The following is a 20,553-nucleotide window of genomic DNA, read 5'->3' as shown; positions in this document are numbered from 1 at the left end:
CCACCGCGCCCGGCCATGGTTACCCTTTTGACAGTCCAGAGAATCCTAGGGGTCAATTCTTTAAGTTTCTCCACTAGCGGAGATACTGTCCACATAGAGCACATTTGGAAACAGGAGGAAGGCACATTTCTGATCGTCTCAATGACAGGTGGGGAGGGACACTGCTGGCATATGCATCAAATGTCCTGCAATGTGGGACGGTCCTCTATGAAAAAAGCTGTGCTGTGCAAAATACGAATATCACCCCTTTTGTGAAACACTGGAACTGCTAAAGGAAAAATAATGGTAGCAATGTTATGCCTCTTTTTGTCTTTAAATAAACTAAAGAAGTAGATTATTTGATTATTTACAAATGTGTTTCTAGGCCAGGTGAGGTGGCTCATGCCTGTAATCCCAACACTTTGGGAGGCTGAGACAAGAGGCTTACTGGAGGTCAGGATTTCAAGACCAGCCTGGGCAACATAGTGAGACCCTGCCTGTACAAAAAAATAAAATATATTAACCAAGTGTGATGGCACATGCCTGAAGACCCAGCTATTTGGAAGGCTGAATCAGGAGGATTACCCGAGCCCAGGAGTTCAAGGCTACTGTGAGCTATGATCGCTCCACTGCACTCCAACCTGAGTGACAAATGAGACCCCGTGTCAAAAACAAAAAAAGAGAGAGAGAGAAGAAAGATTATACATATATATGTATATTTCTAAGCTTGCCTATTTCCCTCAGCAAATGGATTTGGGGACTTCCTGCTAAGAGTTTGAGGAGAATTAGGAGGCAGTGCCCAGAGACAGCCCTGCAGACAGGAGATTCTTTTCTCTGTAGGAATTCACAATGGCCTCAGTGGTAAGAGTGCTACAACCGTGTTCCCAAGTTTGCTTGAATGAAGAAATGTACTGGAAGAGCTTCCCTAACTTCTGTTTTTGGTTTTACAGTATAAAAATCAATGCCTTTTCATTTCCGAATACCTCACTGGCTTTTGTGCCTGGGGTGGGAATCAAAGCACTAACCAACCACGGCACTGCCAACATCAGCACGGACTGGGAATTCAAGTCTCCAATTTTGTGAGTATTCCACTGACATGTCTGCAGCTGTTCTGGGAGAATGTGGAGCAAAAATGGAAAATGTAGAAATTCACCAATGTTTTTGGCATTGGGCTTCTTTTCCTCACTATTAACAATCTTTCTTAAAAGCCTTTTTTTTCCAGGTGAGGTTTAAATTAGGAAATCCTTGCTAGGGAATCGGGGTGAGAAACATTCTTCCCTCAGAGGCAGAGCCAATGATCAAATGTCATTTGAGATTCTCTAAGAACTAGAAGTCCCTGACTATCAGAGAAACAGATGCATGCTCAGCATTTTAGATCCACCCACAAATCACTGCATGATCTTGAGCCAGTCATTGAATACACTTCCCCATCTGCAGGAGTAACTAATGGGAAATGGAGACTTCCCACCTCACACAGAGGTTGAAGGTTGAAGGATGGTAGTCAGCTTAAGCCCAAGCCCAACTGGAAGGCCTTCGCACCCTTGTACGTATAGAAGAAAGGGATCAGGTTCAAGGTGCTTTTACAGGCCAGCTACGATGTGTAAACCACTATTCTGAGTGTAATGTTTAGGTCTGCCTTGGTTGGTGCCACAGGATAACACATTCATTCATCCACGAAGTCAGTCAACAACCGTTTACTGAGTGCTTACTACATACCATTTATCCCCATCTCAAGAACTCCAGTCTTATAGATTGTAGAGAAATGACATGTCCCCCACAGCAACACAGGTTCATGTATTCATTCATTTATTCAATGACTCATCAACCATATAGTGAGGACCTACTCTGTGTCAGGCCACATGCTAAGTCTTGGGGACATGGAAATAAGTAACACACAATCCACTCCCTCAACGAGTTCACAGACTACATCTAAGCATTACTTTCTCATCTATGCCCCTCCTGAATAAAGTGTTGCCAATCTTACTTTTTATTTTCTCTCCCCAAACATTGTATATGAAGGGTGCTCAATACAAGCTCGATCATTGCCAGGGCCAGAGCACTGAGGGTGAAATAATTAGAATATCACAACAGCTGTTAGCTTTCACATATTTAGTACTTCATCTGTTCTGCAAATATTCATTCAGCACCTACTCTGCTCCTACCTGTTGTAGATGCAAGGAAGTCAGAGGTGAACATGACAAAGTCACTGCAGTCCAGGAGCATAAAGTCCTGGGTAATCAGAGAAACAAGATCCATCTCTGTACCTGACTCAGGCTTAGATAACCTTGCACTTTTTCTCTAAACAGCCAAGACACAGGAGGAGCTGATCTGTTTCTGTCCGGAGTCTACTTTACTGGTATCATTATTCTAACCCGAAACGACTTTGGTCATCCTATCCTGAAGCTCCAAGATTGCTATGCCCAAGTGAGCCATGCCCACATTTCATTTTCCGGAGAACTCAGGTGAGTGAGAGCCCCGGGTTGGGCCGTGTCTAGTCAGGGGCCGGATATTCAGGCATCGCCTAGGAAAGGTTTATAAATGGCTGAGTATGGTCTCTAAGTAACCTCTTTTGTTCATTTTTTCCCCAGTGTCCTGTATAACTCATTTGCTGAGCCCATGGAGAAACCCATTTTAAAGAACTTAAATGAAATGGTGAGTCTTTAGTAAAATGCCATCAGTAGCAGTTCTGTCATCCTTTAATTAATTCTACTTTTATTGAGCACCTACTGTGTGCTAGGAACTATCCAAGGCACTTCCACATACATTAAGTATCCTTTTCAACTTAATAACAGTTTCTCAAATCCCTACCATGTGTCAAACATTGTGGTAGGTGCTGGGGATGCAGAGATAAAGAAAACAACAGCACATCTCTCAGATTTCTTACCACAGGGTGGGCAAACAACCAACAAGAATTTACTTATTATGTACCTATTGCATGCCCAGCTACCATGGACTAGGGTCTGTTGGGAATAGGAAAAAGGGATAAACTTGTCTATTCAGAAAAACCAAATTCGGGCTTCTGAAACAATAACTAAGTGAGTGCTTGAACTTAGTACGTAGTTACATGATCATTAGATTGAACAGGAGAGGTTCAGAGACAGAGAAAATTTTAAAGAAATAGGGCCTGGAAGTGTCCTGGGAGATAAGTTTTAGAGGATGCAGAACTTGAACTAGATCTTAAGGTATAGGTAGGATTTGTGTATGTAAGGAATGAAGGATATGAAAAGATATTTTCAGGAAATACAATAGGATTACGTTAAGAAAACAGAATCAATTAAGATGCCTTCCAAAGCTGTAAGTATTTCAATCTCAGAAGTCAGTGTCTGAAGAAGGGAAAGATGGAATTGGCTATTCACTCTCTTTCCAATCCTGGCCACACCTTCCCGGAACCCTTTACCTATATTTTGGGGGAGATAAGAATAGGGATGAGGAGGACTAGAAAAGAATGAAGACTCTTCTGGAAAAGAAGGGACAAAGATGGTATCTGGCCATCTCCATCTCTCTAGTGCTCAGCTCAGTGCTTGACAGACATTAGGTGCTTAGCAAAAGTCAGCAAGGAAATCAACACTCAGAAGCATCAAGCAGCTCATCCTGGGCGGTGGCACAGCTGTCCAGGATGCTGAAGCCTTACGGTCCTTCTCTATCCTTACCTGACATGCTGAGAGCCAAGGAATGTGCACATTACAGACTCCCTGGCAAAGCGCACTGTCATCCTCAAGCACCCAGACTTGATCATTCCCCTGTTTGAATCGAGGCATGGTCCTTTGGCCTCTAATAGGAGGCCAGTGAAGAATGAGTTATGTCACAGAAGCCAATAATTAAGTTTGCCTGAAATTGATATATGGCTTGAAGATAACAGATGCTTCCATGATTCTCTCTGTGCCACTGCAAGATAGAAAAGAATGCTGAGACCACAGCTGTGTAGCTGTGCAAGACCAGAGTTCAAATCCTGGTTATGTAATACCTGGAAACTCACTTAACCTTTCTAAGCTTTGGCTTTCCTGTCTGTAATCAGGGGACAGTCATGCCCCCCTCTCAAGGCTGTAGTGAAGATGAAATGGGGCTAAAACAACAACAGATAACACCTATTAAATGCTTACTATGAGCTGGGCGATTTTACATGAATTACTTCCATTTCTACTCACAACAACTTGATGAGGTGGATATAATTATTAACCCCATGCAAATGTTGCAGACGTGGAAACTGAGATCAAAGAGTACAAGTAACTTGCCAAGGAATTCAACCCTAGGCCCCAGGCACCCAAGCCTCTGCTGAAACCACTATGCTAAGCACATCAATGAGCACACAAGAGGCACATCAGTGCTGATACCTATGCCCCTTCCTTCCAGGCAAATATCAGTCTGACTCAAGACTAATTTTCAAATTCCAAAAAGGTGGCAACAAAATAGATCTCAAAATAGATCTCTGATATAATGTGCTCTCCACCTAGCCCAGGGAGAAAGTAAAAGCTTCAGCTCTAACCATTCAAGGCAGGGCATGCAGCTGCTCCTAGAGGAGATGGCAAGCTGGCAGCACCCCCGGCAGTGAGGAAAGATGCAGCAGCTCCAGCAGCAGGTTCCTCGGCTGTAACAGCACGGACTGGAGCACATGCCCTGTCACGTCACAGGGAGAAAAGCCCTCCTTACAGGGCTGACTGGGTGTAGTCCCAGTTGCTACAAAGTGGAGCTGGCGTTCAGTGACATACCACCCATACCTACATAATATGAGCCCCATAGACACCAACAAATTTAAGGGAAAGTCTCGATGACCAAAGGAATAATGACTGCTAACCAGAAGGTCTCTGTTTGCAGGGTCTAGGTCCATCAATAAGGGTTTCCAGTACAACATGGTAACTTTTATTTTTTATTCCTTTGTGGCCAGCTATGTCCCATTATTGCAAATGAAGTCGAAGCACTGAATGCCAACCTCAGCACACTGGAGGGTGAGTCTTAGAACTGTCTTTTCCAGATGGTTGTCTTCCCACCTTCAGAAGCTGGCGCTCTCTGGGTTTGCTATACAAGGCAGTATAGTTCAGGCTCTTCATCCTGCTTCATGTTCTGCAAATCAGAGCCCCAGAAAGTTTCATGGGAGGGCGTGCCTTGTGCTTAGGGCATGCACTCTTTGGTTAATAACTAACTTCACTGCTGCAAGAGGGGTGGCTCCAGGGGATGAGATGTCGGTCCAGGAATTCAACTTTCATGAGCACTAACCCAAGCTGTGGCACTATCTCCCTTCTCTTCAGAGGGATTAACACTAATCTTGACCAGGTTATTCTCAGGTCCTCAGCCTGCAGTGGCTGCCCTGAGCATCAAGTCCACGCACCTTAGCATGGACCACAAGACTCACCACACCCCATCTCCTCCTTACCGCTCTCTACTTCAGTTTTCTCTTTGCCTTTCTCTGCCCCAGCAATCAAACTGCTTCCACTGCTCTCCTTGCCCCTTGCCTTTGCTTTTGCTGTCTTCTCTGCCTGGAAAAGCTTCCTCTCGCCTCCATCTTTTCATTCCTTTAGCACAGGAGTCCCCAATCCCTGGGCCACAGACTGGTTAGCAACTGGACCGCACAGCAGGAGGTGAACAGTGGGCAGGCAACTGCGCATTACTGCCTGAGCTCCACCCCCTGTCAGATCAGTGGCAGCATTAGATTCTCACAGGAGTGCAAACCCTATTGTGAACTGCTCATGCAAGGGATCTAGATTGCGTATGCCTTATGAGAATCTAATGCCTGATGATCTGAAGTGGAGCAGTTTCATCGTGTAATCATCCCCTCAACCCCAGTCCAGGAAAAATCATCTTCCATTAAACTGGTCCCTGGTGCCAAAAAAGTTGGGGACCACTGCTTTACCAGATATGTGTTGAGTGCCCATTTCTAAACCTGCAATATAGCCAGCAGTGTGCTAGACCCTGGAGGATTTAATCCTTTCCATTCTCTATCCCTCTTTATATGTTGTGTTCTCTCCTCTTTATATTTAAGACCCAGTTCAGGCACAGCCTCTTCTAGGAAACCTTACCTGACAACCCCCACTCCATAAAGTTATGACTCTTCTATGCTCACATGATACTTTGGACATCTCTCTCTCTCTCTCTCTGCACTCCATCCATTCATTCACCAGTGGCATGCTGAGCACCTGAAATAGACTGAGAACTGTTCTTGGTGCTGGAGATGCAGCAGTATTCCTAGGCAACAGACATACCTGCCCTCATGGAACTAGTGGGAGGAGACAGACAGCAAGCAAGTTAAATAAGTAAAATCTAGGTTATGGCAGTGGTAAGTGGTAAGAAGAAGAATAAAGCAGTGGAGGAGCTGGAGAGAAATTTCCATTCTAGAGAGAGTGACCAGGAAAGCCACCACTGAGCAGGTGGCATTACTGGAAGGACCCAAGTTGAGTAGAAAGTGAGCTGCTGTTCAATGTAGATGAAGATTCCAGATTGAGGAAACAGCAAGCACTTTAAAGACCCTGAAGCTGAATATCTCAAGTGTGCTGGGAAGGCTGTGAGGACACACTAGGTGCGGGGGTCGGGGGAAACAGGCCAGAGATTGGGGAAAAGGGATGGTTTGATCTTCAGGGCTGTGTAGGGACTGCAAAGTCCACCCCTTAGTCTAAGATGGGATGTCTTTGAAGAGTAAGGCCGGCGTGACCTAACTTACAGTTTAAGGAGATCAGTCTGACTTCTGTGCTAAAAATAGACAGAAAGGAAGGGGATCAAGGTCGAAAGCAAGGAGACTGCTTAAGAGATGAGTGCGGTGACCCACACAAGTAATGATGTTGGCCGGCCTAGGGCGGAGTGATGAAGATGGTAAGGCATGTTGGGATTCTGGATATACCTCGAAGGTCAAGACAGTGGTATTTGTCCAACAGATCAAATGTGGGTCGTGAGAGGAGTAAAGGGTGACTTTGGTGGGTAAAACCCTCAGCAACTGGAAAATTGGAAGAAAAGATTTAGCATTTACCAAGACGAGAAAGAACATAAGAACAAATTTGTAGCAGGACCATCAGGAGCTCAGTTCAGATCAGCCCTTCCTATGTTGTATTATAATTTCCTATTGATACGTCTGTCTCCTCGCCAAGACTGTGATTTCCTTGGGTGTGGGAACTTTGACTGACCTTTGTGCTCCCGGCATCAGGCACAACACTTAGCCCGTTATGTTAAGAAATATAGGTGCAGTTGGCTCACTCCTGTAATCCCAGCACTTTGGGAGGCCAAGGTGGGAGGATTGCTTGAGGTCAGGAGTTTAAGACCTGCCTGGGCAACATAGTGAGACCTTGTCTCTATAAAAAAAAAAAAAATTTTTTTTTAAATCAGCCAGGCATGGTAGCGTGCGCCTGTATCCCCAGCTACGGGGAGGCTGAGGTAGGATTAATTGAACCCAGGAGGTTGAGGCCACAGTGAGCCAAGATCATGCCATTCCACTCCAGTCTGGGTGGCAGAGTGAGACCCTGTCTCAATAAATATATATATTAGACTGATAAATGGATGCAGATGGATGAAAGAAATAGAAGAGATTGAAGATGTAGGGAAAGGAAAAGAGATGTAGTGAAGAAAGAAATAGCCAAGGATTCCCATGTTCTAGCTTTCCTTGAGCAAGTTCCTTTACCTCTGAGCCTCACTCGCCTCACCCGTGAAATGATTACTGTCCTGTTTCCCTCAGATTTAGGACTTAAAAGCATTTTAAAAACTGTGGCAATAGCCAGGCATAGTGGCTCATACCCATAATCCTAGCACTTTGGGAAGCTGAGGCGAGTGAATCAATTGAAGCCAGGAGTTCAAGACCAGCCTGGCCAATAGGGTGAAACCCTGTCTCTACTAAAAATACAAAAATTAGCCTGACATGGTGGCGCATGCTTGTCATCCCAGCTACTCTGGTGACTGAGTCAGAAGAATCGCTTGAATCCAAGTTGCAGAGGTTGCAGTGAGCCGAGATTGCACCACTGCACTCCAGCCTGGGTGACAGAGCAAGACTGTCTCAAAACAAAAAAAGGTGAAAAATAAAAATGATGGTGGCTTAGGATAATATTGTTCCTTTATCTTAGCAAGACACTTCATCTTTTCTTGCTTTTCATCTCCCTCTGTGGCATGCAAGAAGAGAGAAGACGTGATGCTCAGGTAACTTTCTGTAGAACAAGGAGTAGGTCTTCATATTATAGAACATGTGATGGTGATCAGGAAAGCACCTCTGCAAAGCCAAATGGGAAACCTGAGCCTCACGTCACTGCACATACAACTAGCTTCAGACACTAAAATCTGTGCTTTCTGGAACTTCACCCAGAGCTTCACCCAGCACTGTACCCTGGTCCCCTTGACTTCTGCTTTATTCTGAAAATGATAACACATAAAGTTATTTGAATTAGTAGCACTATGCATAAGAATTTCCTTGACCTCTCCAATTTAGTGAATTTTATTTTCTCTCACACAATCTGTTATTAGAAATGTTTTTAATGACAACAGTAATGCATACTCCTTGTAAAAAAAAATTAAGTTCTAACTGCAATTTATAACATGCAACTGAAAAGTCTTTCATTATACCAACCCAATATGTACAGCTAAATGTTGATTTAAGTTTTGTATTTGTACTAATTTCCTTAAAAAAATTTTAAAAACTATATAGGGCCGGGCACAGTGGTTCATGCCTCTAATCTCAGCATCTTGGGAGGCTGAGGTGGGTGGATGACTTGAGATCAGGAGTTCAGGACCAGCCTGGCCAACATGGTGAAACCCCATCTCTACTAAAAATACAAAAATTAGCTGCGCTTGGTGGCGGGCACCTGTAATCCCAGCTATTAAGGAGGCTGAAGCAAGAAAATCTCTTGAACCCAGGAGGCAGAGGTGGTAGTGAGCCAAGATTGCACCACTGCACTCCAGCCTGGGTCATAGAATGAGACTCTGTCACAAAAAAAGAAAAGAAAAGAAAAGAAAAACAACAACTATACATGCATTTTTGTGTGTTTGTATGCGTGCGTACCTAAAAAGGTATATAGCAGTCCTCCCTTATCTGCAGTTTTGATTTCTGCAGTTTGAGTTACCCATGGTCAACCATGGTTTAAAAATATTCAATATCTAAATGTGAATTTGAGACAAAGAGAAACCACATTCACATTCACGTTCCTTTTATTGCATTATATATAGCGGTTGGTACTGTCCATGGTTTCAGGCTTCCACAGTGGGTCTTGGAATATATCCCCTGCAGATGAGGGGGACCACTGCAAACCAAAATTGTAGTGATGTTTCTCTCGGAATAATATGATTGGAAAAAGTGTTCACTTTCTTCTTTTGATTTATCTACTTTTCCTGGGTTTTCAAAAGATAACATGTATTACTCATGAAAAGCAGGAATTGATCTTTTAAACAGAGAATTAAAAATTATATTGTTCTAGATAAACATCATTCATATATTATACTATGCTTTTAATGAATATGGATTTTCTTTTTTCTTTGTTGGTTATTTAGTTTTAACCAAGATTGACAACTACACTCTGCTGGATTACTCCCTAATCAGTTCTCCAGAAATTACTGAGAACTACCTTGACCTGAACTTGAAGGTAACTTTATCATCTTCAGAATCCTCAGCCTGGCTGTCAACAGCCAATATTTAGAAAACAGTGATTATGGACTGGGCACAGTGGCTCACACCTGCAATCCCAGCACTTTGGGAGGCCCAGGCAGGTGAATCACTTGAGGCCAGGAGTTTGAGATCAGCCTGGCCAACATGGTGAAACCCCATCTCAATTAAAAACACAAAAATTAGCCAGGTGTGGTGGCACATGCCTGTATTCCCCTCTGTTTGGAAGGCTGAGGCAGGAGAATCACTTCAACCTGGAAGGCAGGGGTTGCAGTGAGCCAAGATGGTACCACTGCATTCCAGCCTGGATGACAGAGGGAGATTCTGTCTCAAAAAAAGAAAAAAAATGATTATGTACAGAAGGAAATACACATACATACTCTTCAAATAATTTAGTTTTCTTTCATGCAACTCCCTTATGTTTATACCTTTTCAAAAGACTCTTGAATGTTTTCTTGATAGGCAAATGATTGTTTTGTACAACATATGTCTGCCCTCTTCAGAAGTATCATGTCTTTGCCTCTAGGAGTAGGTTTGAGGTTAGGAGGCAGCAAGTAGAGTGGTCTGCATTTATTGGAATTTAACACATCAGTAGATAGTACACATTGGCACTTCTCTTCCTAAGTGTCAGGTTAGTGGATTTAACTGAGAGCTGCTGACCTCTGTCAGGGCCATAAGCACATGGAAACAGTGTTCACTGATCATAGAAAAACAATCATTGTGCTTATGTTTAATTTTGCCCCAAAGCTCATATCATTGTCTTTTAAAGTGCATATTGGCTTATATTTCACTCGCCAGAGTCTTTCAACTCAGTTCAATGTTGGACAAGACAGGATTTTGTAATAACACCCTATAGCTAACAAGAGCAGTGCTAAAAATGCCACAGAAAATGCTTTAAACCATTTGGATTCTTGGGTCCTTCTTTCTGTGATTCCTCAGGTACTCAGCAGACACAGATTTTGAAGGTCAAGTGTTTGATACCACTACATGGCACCTCAAGAACTAGTCAGAGGTGTCCTTCCAGCTAAATGCACCTCCTTCTTTGTCTGAGAAAAGTTTGAACAAGGATTCTTATTGGATTATACCCTGGGGTGAACAGAGACACCTAAATATTCTCAAGAATCATCAGAGCTTTGAAATATAGTCACTGGTCAAGGAGTCAGAAGGCTTTATCAGTTTTTCATCCTTACTGAGTTTCTAGAATAATTATTCTTCTCCTCCTCCTCCTCCTCCTTCTTCTTCCTCCTTCTCCTTCTGCTTTCTTCTTTCTTCTTTCTTGTTCTTCTTCTTCTTTTTGGCAAGGTCCCCCTCCATCACTCAGGCTGGAGTGCAATGGCACAGTCACAGTTCACTGCAGCTTCAGCCTCCCTGGCTCAAGCCTCCCAAGTAGCTGGAGCTACAGGTGCATGCCACCACACCCGGCTAATTTTTGTATTTTTTAGAGAGACGGGGCCTGCAATGTTGCCCAGGTCGATCATGGGAAAACAATCATTCAATCAATTCAAACTCCAGGGCTCCAGTGATCCACACACCTGAATGCTATGATTATAGGCACGAGCCACCATGCTTGGCCCAAGCTTCTGGAGTTATTCTGACTTCAGAGGGTCAACCTTCTTAGTCTTAGAATTTGAGTTTTCACCTAATACACTGGTCTTTCTCTCTGTTTTCTCACAGGGTGTATTCTACCCACTGGAAAACCTCGTCGACCCCTACTTCTCACCAGTTCCTTTTGTGCTCCCAGAACGCAGCAACTCCATGCTCTACATTGGAATCGCCGAGTATTTCTTTAAATCTGCGTCATTTGCTTATTTCACAGCTGGGGCTTTCAATGTCACTCTCTCCACCAAAGAGGTGAGGAAAGTTAATTGAGGATGTCAATGGGCACCATCATTCAGCCTTTTTATAAGTATCCTATTATAGGATTTTTATGTCATAATTTCGATTCCTGGGCCTTTTTAGGCTATCACTCCCAACAAGACAGTGAAGGAATGAAGGATTGAGAAATGAACATTGTTACAAGTTGAGCATCCCTTATCCAAAATACTTGGGATCAGAAGTATTCTGGATGTCAGATTTTGTCAGATTTGGGGATATTTGCATTATTTATACTTACCAGTTGAGCAGCCCTAATCCGAAAATCCAAAATCTAAAATGTTACAATCAATATTTTCTTTGAGTATCATGTTAGCATTTAATAGTTGGATTTTGGAGCACTTTGAATTTCAGATGTTCAGATTATGGATGTTCAAGATGTATTAGCTGGGGAGTTGTCAGGTTTCCAGTTGTACTAAAATTGTTTTTTCATGATACTTCACCACTTGCCACCGTTCTAGATTAATGTCAAATAATATCAAGACCCCTTTCCATCATTTATTGCCTGTGACCTTAGAGGTAATTTCACTTTATTTAACTTCTGTGTGTCAGGATTTCTTCATCTGGAAAAGGCAGATAATAATAATTCCATACTCAGAGATTATGTGGTCATTACAAGGTTTAAATACATGTCAAGCATTCAGACCAATGCCTAACGCAGAATAAGTGCGATATAACTGTTGCTTTTAATCATCATCATCATCATTATTCCTTGTATTATGCTAACATAAAGAGTTATCCTCATTTCAATTACAGCTGGTTTATCTACAATGATCAGTAATAATACAGATATTCATTGATTCTCTGTCATGCACCTCCTTTTTATAATGACAGCACTGTCTCTAGCCAGTCAACCAAAAACTTTTATTGAGCATCTCTTTTTGAATCTTCTCATTCTATATCTTAATTATATAAGTAATTGTAATGCTTATGTTCAAAATGGTAAGTGTGGCAGCAGTGGCTACCTTACTATGCTGAGAATTAGACGATTCTAGGAGCTGCAGGCTTGAAAATCATGCATCTGCAAAGGTAAATTATGTAAGCATCGTGTATCTCAGTAATCCCTAAAAGTGAGGACAATAACACAAGACTTATTATTAATGACTGTAGAATATGCACACAGAGAATGTTATACATATATATGTATCAATAAAAGATTTCTGAATTATATACATACAATTCATGTGTAAACACTCTATAGTCATTAATGATAGACTGTATTGTTCCCAGAATTAAAAGAAATATAACTTCCTGTGTGACCTTGGGCAAGTCACTTTACTTCCCTGAGCCTTGGATTCCCTATGATTGGGCTATAAAATGATAGGTCACCTTTAAACACTGAATATTTTATGGCATAACAGCTTCACAATTCAGAAAATTATAGGAAACACTACATTTTTCCCTGAGTAGACAATCCAGATAAAATCCTAACAGTGAATAATGGACTTTATTTTCCAGATTTCCAACCATTTTGTTCAAAACTCTCAAGGCCTTGGCAACGTGCTCTCCCGCGTAAGTGCTCAGGGTTTGAGTCTTGATAGTGTATTTGGCTCCACTGCAATTACTTCTGCAAGACTTGTGAGTTCTATGTATTCATTTTTGGTCTGCGCTTAAGCCCCTCTGTCTATTCGTGGAGTTTTTTCTCTGTATCAAATATCCACAAATATTTACTCAACAGTACAGGTTGAAGTGCAATTAGCACATAAGTTAGAGTATTAATTGTAAGTTTACAAAATAAATCACCTGTGCCTTCCACAATGTTCCACCACACTTGAAATAATTTGTTTAAATAAAGGTTTTATTAATGTAAATGGAGGATTTAATTCTTAAAGGAAGGATTAGTGTCCACACTTGTAACTTTAGTAAAGCAACTGTTAATACTGTGCCTTCATAACACACTAAGTGTTGAACATAATGAACCTACAGGCTAGGGATTGCCCTGGAAGACAGAGATGTTCATGTAGCATCCTGGTTTTAGAGCAAGGATCTTGAGTCAGACAGACCTAGATTTGTTTTTGTTTGTTTGTTTTTTGAGACGAGGTCTCGCTCTGTCGTCTAGGCTGAAGTGCAGTGGCACGATCTTGGCCCACTGCAATATCTGCCTCCCCAGCTCAAGTGATCATCCCACCCCAGCCTCACGAGTAGCAGGGACTACAGGCACGAGCCACTACGCACAGCTAATTTTTCTATTTTTTTGTAGTGACAGGGTTTTGCCGTGTTGCCCTGGCTGGTCTCAAACTCCTGGGCTTAAGTGATCCACGCATCCCAGCCTCCCAAAGTGCTAGGATTACAGGCGTGAGCCACTGGGCCCAGGCCAGACCTAGATTTGAATCCCAGTTCTACCACTTATTCCCCTAGAACCTTGAGAATGTCAACCTCTGTAAGACTCACATTCTCCATTATAAAACAGGGATGCTGATAGAATCTGCCTCACAGGGATTTTGTGAAGATTAAATGTGATAATACATTAAGCCCCTGGCACAGTGGGTAGTATCAAGTATTGTGTCCAGTTACTGCCAACCGTTATCATCGTTTGATTTTTGTGTATAATTGTTATTATTATTAAAGAGCTTATTTTCTATTCTAACTGCACAATGTAAGATTTAGTCACCACAGGCCATTCTAACCTTGTGATTTCCCTTCATCAACTCATGCCTCACAGTCTTTATTTCTTTTTCGGAATATGGGCAGATTGCAGAGATCTACATCTTGTCCCAGCCCTTCATGGTGAGGATCATGGCCACAGAGCCTCCCGTGATCAATCTACAACCAGGCAACTTCACCCTGGACATCCCTGCCTCCATCATGATGCTCACCCAAACCAACAATTCTACAGTTGAAACCATCGTTTCCATGGACTTTGTAAGTCTGGGGAGATAGTGGAGCAGACTGTAGATGCCAATCCTGCTCCTGCTATGACTGTAGGCCAGCAGCTTTTAAATGTTTGAAGAGGGCGGGGATGACACATTGATTAAGAGTGAGGATGGAGGCTGGACAGCATGGCTCATGCCTGTTATCCCAATGTCTTGGGAGGCTGAAGCAGGAAGATTGCTTGAGGCCAGGAGTTAGAGACCAGCCTGGGCAACACAGCAAGACCTTATCTCTACCAAAAAAAAATTAATTTGAAATTTAATTTAAGTTTTTTAAGTTAGCCAGGCGTGGTGGTGTTATGCATCTGTCATCCTAGCTACTCAGGAGGCTGAGGTGGGAGGATTGCTTTGAACCCAGGAATTTGAAGCTGCAGTGAGCTATGATTGCACCACTGCACTCCAGTCTGTGCAACAGGGTAAGACCTATCTCAGTGAAGACAGAGCTGAGGGAAGGGTATGTGTGGCAGGATGGGAGGCCAGAACTCACACTCTCATACATTGTAAAATTTCTCTCCAATCTCTGCTTCATGCACGCTCTTCCCACCACCTCCATTACATAGAGAGCTGGATTTCTTTTTTTTTTTTTTTTTTTTCTAAATAATTCAATCAAAGTAGAATTCATATTTACTTGAGCAGATGAAGGCCAAATGCAACCTGATAGAAGGGAAAATATAATGAACCTAATAAAAATGTCATACACACACACACGTACATAGAGAAGAGAGATTAGGAGAAAAAAAAAGAATTCCAAGGAGATCATCAAACAAAAAATCTTTGCAGGTAGTTTCCCTAACTACAAGAGAGGATTTTCAGAGGTATTTATTTCCAGTGTCTTTTAGACTTCCAATGTCTTTAGACTAAGAGGGAAAGTTGGGCTTATAATGTTTCGACTATTGGAAACTTTATTGGTAGCCAAAATGGACAGAGTCACTCATCTTAATAAATGCTTTTATCGTCTGTAGGTTGCTAGTACCAGCGTTGGCCTGGTTATTTTGGGACAAAGACTGGTCTGCTCCTTGTCTCTGAACAGGTAAGATCAATCATTTTGACTGCTGAGACACCTTAGCAATAAGTGAATCAACTGACCAGAGACAAAGTGACCATTGAGAAAACACGTGATCTATAATCCCAGCTACTCAGGTGGCCGAGGCAGGAGAATTGCTTGAACCCGGGACGTGGAGATTGCAGTGAGCCAAGATCACGCCACTGTACTCCAGCCTGGGTGACAGTGAGACTCCATCTCAAACAAAGAAAAAAGTGAAGTTAAGCATTGTGTGAACATGAGTCAATTAAGCACCTCTCCTATAATGGGCCAGATAACTTTAAAGTATATACTTTACTAAAAATTGTACTGTCTTTTCTTTTTTCCATTACAGTAATATAACAATAAAATGGGGAACAAAATAATTATGAATATAATCCTGTAACATGGCCAGGTGCCATATTGTAGGCTCTCATCTGTAATCCCAGCAATTTGGGAGGTCAAGGTGGGAGGTTTGCTGGAGGCCAGGAGTTTGAGACCAGCTTGGACAACAAAGTGAGTTGCCCATTTCTACAAAAACTTTTGTTTTTAATTTGTATTTTTTATTTTTGTATATATTTTATTGCACTTTAGGTTCTGGGGTACATGTGAAGAACATGCAGGATTGTTGCATAGGTACATACATGGCTATGTGGTTTGCTGCCTCGATCCCCATCACCTATATCTGGCATTTCTCCCCATGTTATCCCTCCTCCACTCCCTACCCACCGCTATCCCTCCCCTAGTCCCCCCGAACAGACCCCAGTGTGTGATGCTCCCCTCCCTGTGTCCATGTGTTCTCATTGTTCAACACCTGCCTATAAGTGAGAACATGTAGTGTTTGATTATCTGTTCTTGTGTCAGTTTGCTGAGAATGATGGTTTCCAGGTTCATCCATGTCCCTACAAAGGACACCAACTCATCGTTTTTGATGGCTGCATAATATTCCATGGCATACACATGCCACATTTTCCCTGTCCAGTGTATCATCCATAGGCATTTGGGTTGATTCCAGGACTTTGCTATTGTAAACAGTGCCTCAATGAACATACATGTGCATGTGTCTTTATAATAGAATGATTTATAATTCTTTGGATATATACCCAGTAATGGGATTGCTGGGTCAAATGGAATTTCTATTTCTAGATCCTTGAGGAATCACCACACTGTCTTCCACAATGGTTGAACTAATTTGCACTCCCACCAACAGTGTAAAAATGTTCCTATTTCTCCACATCTACTCCAGCATCTGTTGTCTCCAGATTTTTTAATGATTGCCATTCTAACTGGTGTGAGATGGTATCTCAATGTGGTTTTGATTTGCATTTCTCTAATGACCAGTGATGATGAGCATTTTTTCATATGTTTGCTGGCCTCATATATGTCTTCTTTTGAAAAATGTCTGTTCATATACCTTGCTCACTTTTGAATGGGTTTGTTTTTTTCTCGTAACTCTGTTTTATTTCTTTGTAGATTCTGGATATTAGCCCTTTGTCAGATGGGTACATTGCAAAAATTTTTTCCCATTTTGTTGGTTGCCAGTTCACTCTAATGATTGTTTCATTTGCTGTGCAGAAGCTCTGGAGTTTAATTAGATCTCACTTGTCTATTTTGGCTTTTGTTGCCATTGCTTTTGGTGTTTGAGTCATGAAGTCCTTGCCTATGCCTATGTCCTGAATGGTTTTGTCTAGGTTTTCTTCTAGGAATTTTGTGGTGTTAGGTCTTACGTTGAAGTATTTAATCCATCTGGAGTTAATTTTAGTGAAAGGTGTCAGGAAGGTGTCCAGTTTCTGCTTTCTGCACATGGCTAGCCAGTTTTCCCAACACCATTTATTAAACAGGGAATCCTTTCCCCATTGCTTGTTTTTGTCTGGTTTGTCAAAGATCAGATGGTTGTAGATGTGTTGTGTTGCCTCCGAGGCCTCTGTTCTGTTCCATTGGTCTATATCTCTGTTTTGGTACCAGTACCATGCTGTTTTGATTACTGTAGCCTTGTAGTATAGTTTGAAGTCAGGTAGTGTGATGCCTCCAGCTTTGTTCTTTTTGCTTAGAATTGACTTGGCTATGTGGGCTCTCTTTTGGTTCCATATGAAGTTTAAGGTGGCTTTTTCCAGTTCTGTGAAGAGGGTCATAGGTAGTTTGATGGGGATAGCACTGAATCTATAACTTACTTTGGGCAGTATGGCCATTTTCACAATATTGATTCTTCCTAACCGTGAGCATGGAATGTTTTTCTATCTGTTTGTGTCCTCTCTTATTTCCTTGGGCAGTGGTTTGTAGTTCTCCTTGAAGAGATCCTTTGTTAGTTGCTTTCCTAGCTATTTTATTCTCTTTGTAGCAATTGTGAATGGCAGTTCATTATTGATTTGGCTCTCTTTAAGTCTTGTATTGGTGTATTGGAATGCTTGTGATTTTTGCACGTTGATTTTGTATCCTGAGACTTTGCTGAAGTCACTTATCAGTTTCAGGAGATTTGGGGTCTCCTAAATATACAATCATGTCGTCTGCAAATAGAGACAATTTGGCTTCCTCCTTTCCTAATTGAATACCCTTTATTTCTTTTTCTTGCCTGATTACTCTGGCTAGAACTTCCAATACTATATTGAATAGCAGTGGTGAGAGAGGGCATCCTTATCTAGCCCAGATTTCAAAGGAAATGCTTCCAGTTTTTGCCCATTCAGTATGATATTGGTTATGAGTTTGTCATAAATAGCTTTTATTATTTTGAGATATGTTTCGTTGATACCTAGTTTATTGAGAATTTTTAGCATAAAGGGCTGTTGAATTTTGCTGAAGGCCTTCTCTACATCTATTGAGATAATCATGTGATTTTTGTCTTTGGTTCAGTTTGTGGTGAATTACATTTATAGACTACAAAAACTTTTTAAAACAGCAAGGCAGTGTGGAGCACCCCTGTAATCCCAACTACTCAGGAAGCTGAGGGTGAAGAATTGCTTTAGCCCAGGAGTTACAATGAGCTATGATCATGCCACTGCACTCCAGCCTGAGCAATAGAGTGAGACCTTGTCTCTCAAAATATATATATATATCATATATTTTCATTTTTATATGAATATATAAATTAAATACATAAAATATTACATAAATATTATATATTTCCAGAGTGCAGTGTCGTGACCTAGGACATGGTATTTATAGGCTGGGCGTGGTGGCTTATGCCTGTAATCCTAGCACTTTGGGAGGCCGAGGTGGGTGGATCATGAGGTCAGGAGATCAAGACCATCCTGGCCATGGTGAAAACCTGTCTCTACTAAAATACAAAAAATTAGCCAGGCCTGGTGGCGTGTGCCTATAGTCCCAGCTACTCAGGAGGCTGAGGCAGGGGAATCGCTTGAATCCAGGAGATGGAGGTTGCAGTGAGCCGAGATCATGCCACTGCACTCCAGCCTGGCAAAAGTGCAAGCCTCCATTCAAAAAAAAAAAAAAAGAAAGAAAGAAAGAATATTTATATAATTATATAAAGATTATATATTAATATAATATTTATATATTTACATATAAATAGATGAAACATTATATGTAAATACATAAAATACTATGTTTTATTTAAATATATAAAATATATTTCCTATATTTTATATATAAAGTATATATATATATATATATATAAAATTCTGTAATAGAAGGGCACATTCTAATGGTACAGCAATATAAACTGAGATTCTTCTTTATCAAATTCATAGAGGGTGCTAGTGAGGAAAGAGCATAAAGCTTTGGGAGTTAAGGAACCAAGTTTCCAGTTCTTACTCACAGGCTCCGTGACTGTGATCAAGTCTATTAACCTCCTGGAATCTCCGTTCCCTTATTTGTAATATCATAAAGTTGAACTGGATCATGCCTAAGGTACCTCCAGACTCTGACAACCTGATCCCATTACTAGAACCCAAAATTTAACAAGATCTGCTCCGTGGCCTGCCTGTCAAATGCGTGTGATATATTGTGAAAGGGCACAAGCAGGCCATGTACGCAGATCATTCAACACTAAGTGCCATTCAGCAGAACCATCTGCAAAGCTTATTTTCCTCAGCCCTGTAAAGCTGGTAGTTGAAGTCATCAATCAGACTACAAGGGGGAGAATTTATAGAAAGATCAGGTGGCCCAGACTAAATGCATGGAAGAAAGAAAAGAAAGCAATGAAACAGACATAAGCAGAGTCAGAAAACAATTGAGAAACCAGCAGCGGGGAGTCAATCAACATGGTAGTTATGAAGACCATTGTAGACATATGGAAAATGTTTTCAATAAAATTATGTTAAATGGAAAAAACAGAATACAAAACTGCACAAACCCAACAGCCGTTAGTTGTGTAAAATAGCTTTGCATCTGAAAGACGAAAACAGCTTTGCATCTGGACAAGGAAGTAAATCACAAAAATAAAAATGAAGAGTTGTGTTAAGATATGGGATTATGAGAGGGTTCTTTTTTCATTAAAATTTTCTTTGTAATTATATTGTTTTTCCAAGAAAAGAAATATGAAAAAAAATTTTTTTTCGAGACGAAGCGTTACTCTGTCACCCAAACGGGAGTGCAGTAGTGCGATCTCAGCTCACTACAACCCCCACCTCCCGGGTTCAAGTGATTCTCCTGCCTCAGCCCGCTAAGTAGCTGGAATTATAGGTGCCTGCCACGCTGCCTGGCTGATTTTTGTATTTTTAGTTGAGACGGAGTTTCACCATGTTGGCCAGGCTGGTCTCGAACTCCTGACCTCAGGCAATCCATGGGCCTCAGCCTCCCAAAGCGCTGGGATTACAGGCGTGTGCCACCGTGTCCAGAAATACAACTTAAAAAAAAAAAAAAGCAGTATGTTTTCCCAGAGAGAAAAGGTTTTATGAAGGCTTTACTCAAATTTACCAACCCCTTCAAAGCAGTTCTGACTTCTTCATTAGCTTCCAGTAGGCACAATAGGCACAGTGCCTAGAGCCACAATACTTTAAAATCCCTTGAAAGGATGGGCAAGGTGGCTCATGCCTGTAATCCCAACACTTTGGGAGGCCAAGGTCAGAGAACTGCTTTAGCCCAGACTGGTCAACAGAGCAAGACCTTGTCTCTAAAAAAAAATGTGTGTAGTATCTCCCCGTCTCTACGTTCATCCTGCTCCTGGCCATGTGAAGTATCTGCTCCTTTGTCTTCTGCCACAATTTTCAGAATATGAGATTAAGAACTATATTGAGAAAAATCTTTACTCTCTTGATTTATCTTTCTCTAGCCAGCTGTAATTAATATTATACTCT

At 41.6% G+C, this 20,553-nt stretch overlaps 1 protein-coding gene across 2 annotated transcripts in view; it reads left to right on the top strand.

Moving 5' to 3' along the window:
• The window catches only part of BPIFC (BPI fold containing family C), a 47,331-nt gene that overhangs the window by 7,163 nt on the left and 19,615 nt on the right, over positions 1-20,553 (top strand). The window contains exons 3-11 of one of the 2 annotated variants that reach the window (XM_017536339.2): positions 930-1,058; positions 2,286-2,441; positions 2,568-2,631; positions 4,862-4,922; positions 9,427-9,518; positions 11,213-11,389; positions 12,869-12,922; positions 14,102-14,272; positions 15,243-15,310. In XM_017536339.2, the coding sequence (XP_017391828.2) occupies positions 930-1,058; positions 2,286-2,441; positions 2,568-2,631; positions 4,862-4,922; positions 9,427-9,518; positions 11,213-11,389; positions 12,869-12,922; positions 14,102-14,272; positions 15,243-15,310 (972 nt within the window). The remainder of the gene's footprint in view (positions 1-929; positions 1,059-2,285; positions 2,442-2,567; positions 2,632-4,861; positions 4,923-9,426; positions 9,519-11,212; positions 11,390-12,868; positions 12,923-14,101; positions 14,273-15,242; positions 15,311-20,553) is intronic. The other variant, XM_037741267.1, reaches the window with a different exon arrangement.

This window comes from Cebus imitator, unplaced genomic scaffold, assembly GCF_001604975.1.
Source record: "Cebus imitator isolate Cc_AM_T3 unplaced genomic scaffold, Cebus_imitator-1.0 Scaffold97, whole genome shotgun sequence".
Classification (NCBI taxonomy): domain Eukaryota; kingdom Metazoa; phylum Chordata; class Mammalia; order Primates; family Cebidae; genus Cebus; species Cebus imitator.
Note: the sequence above shows the minus strand (reverse complement) of the source record. Positions and strands in the feature narration are given on the sequence as shown.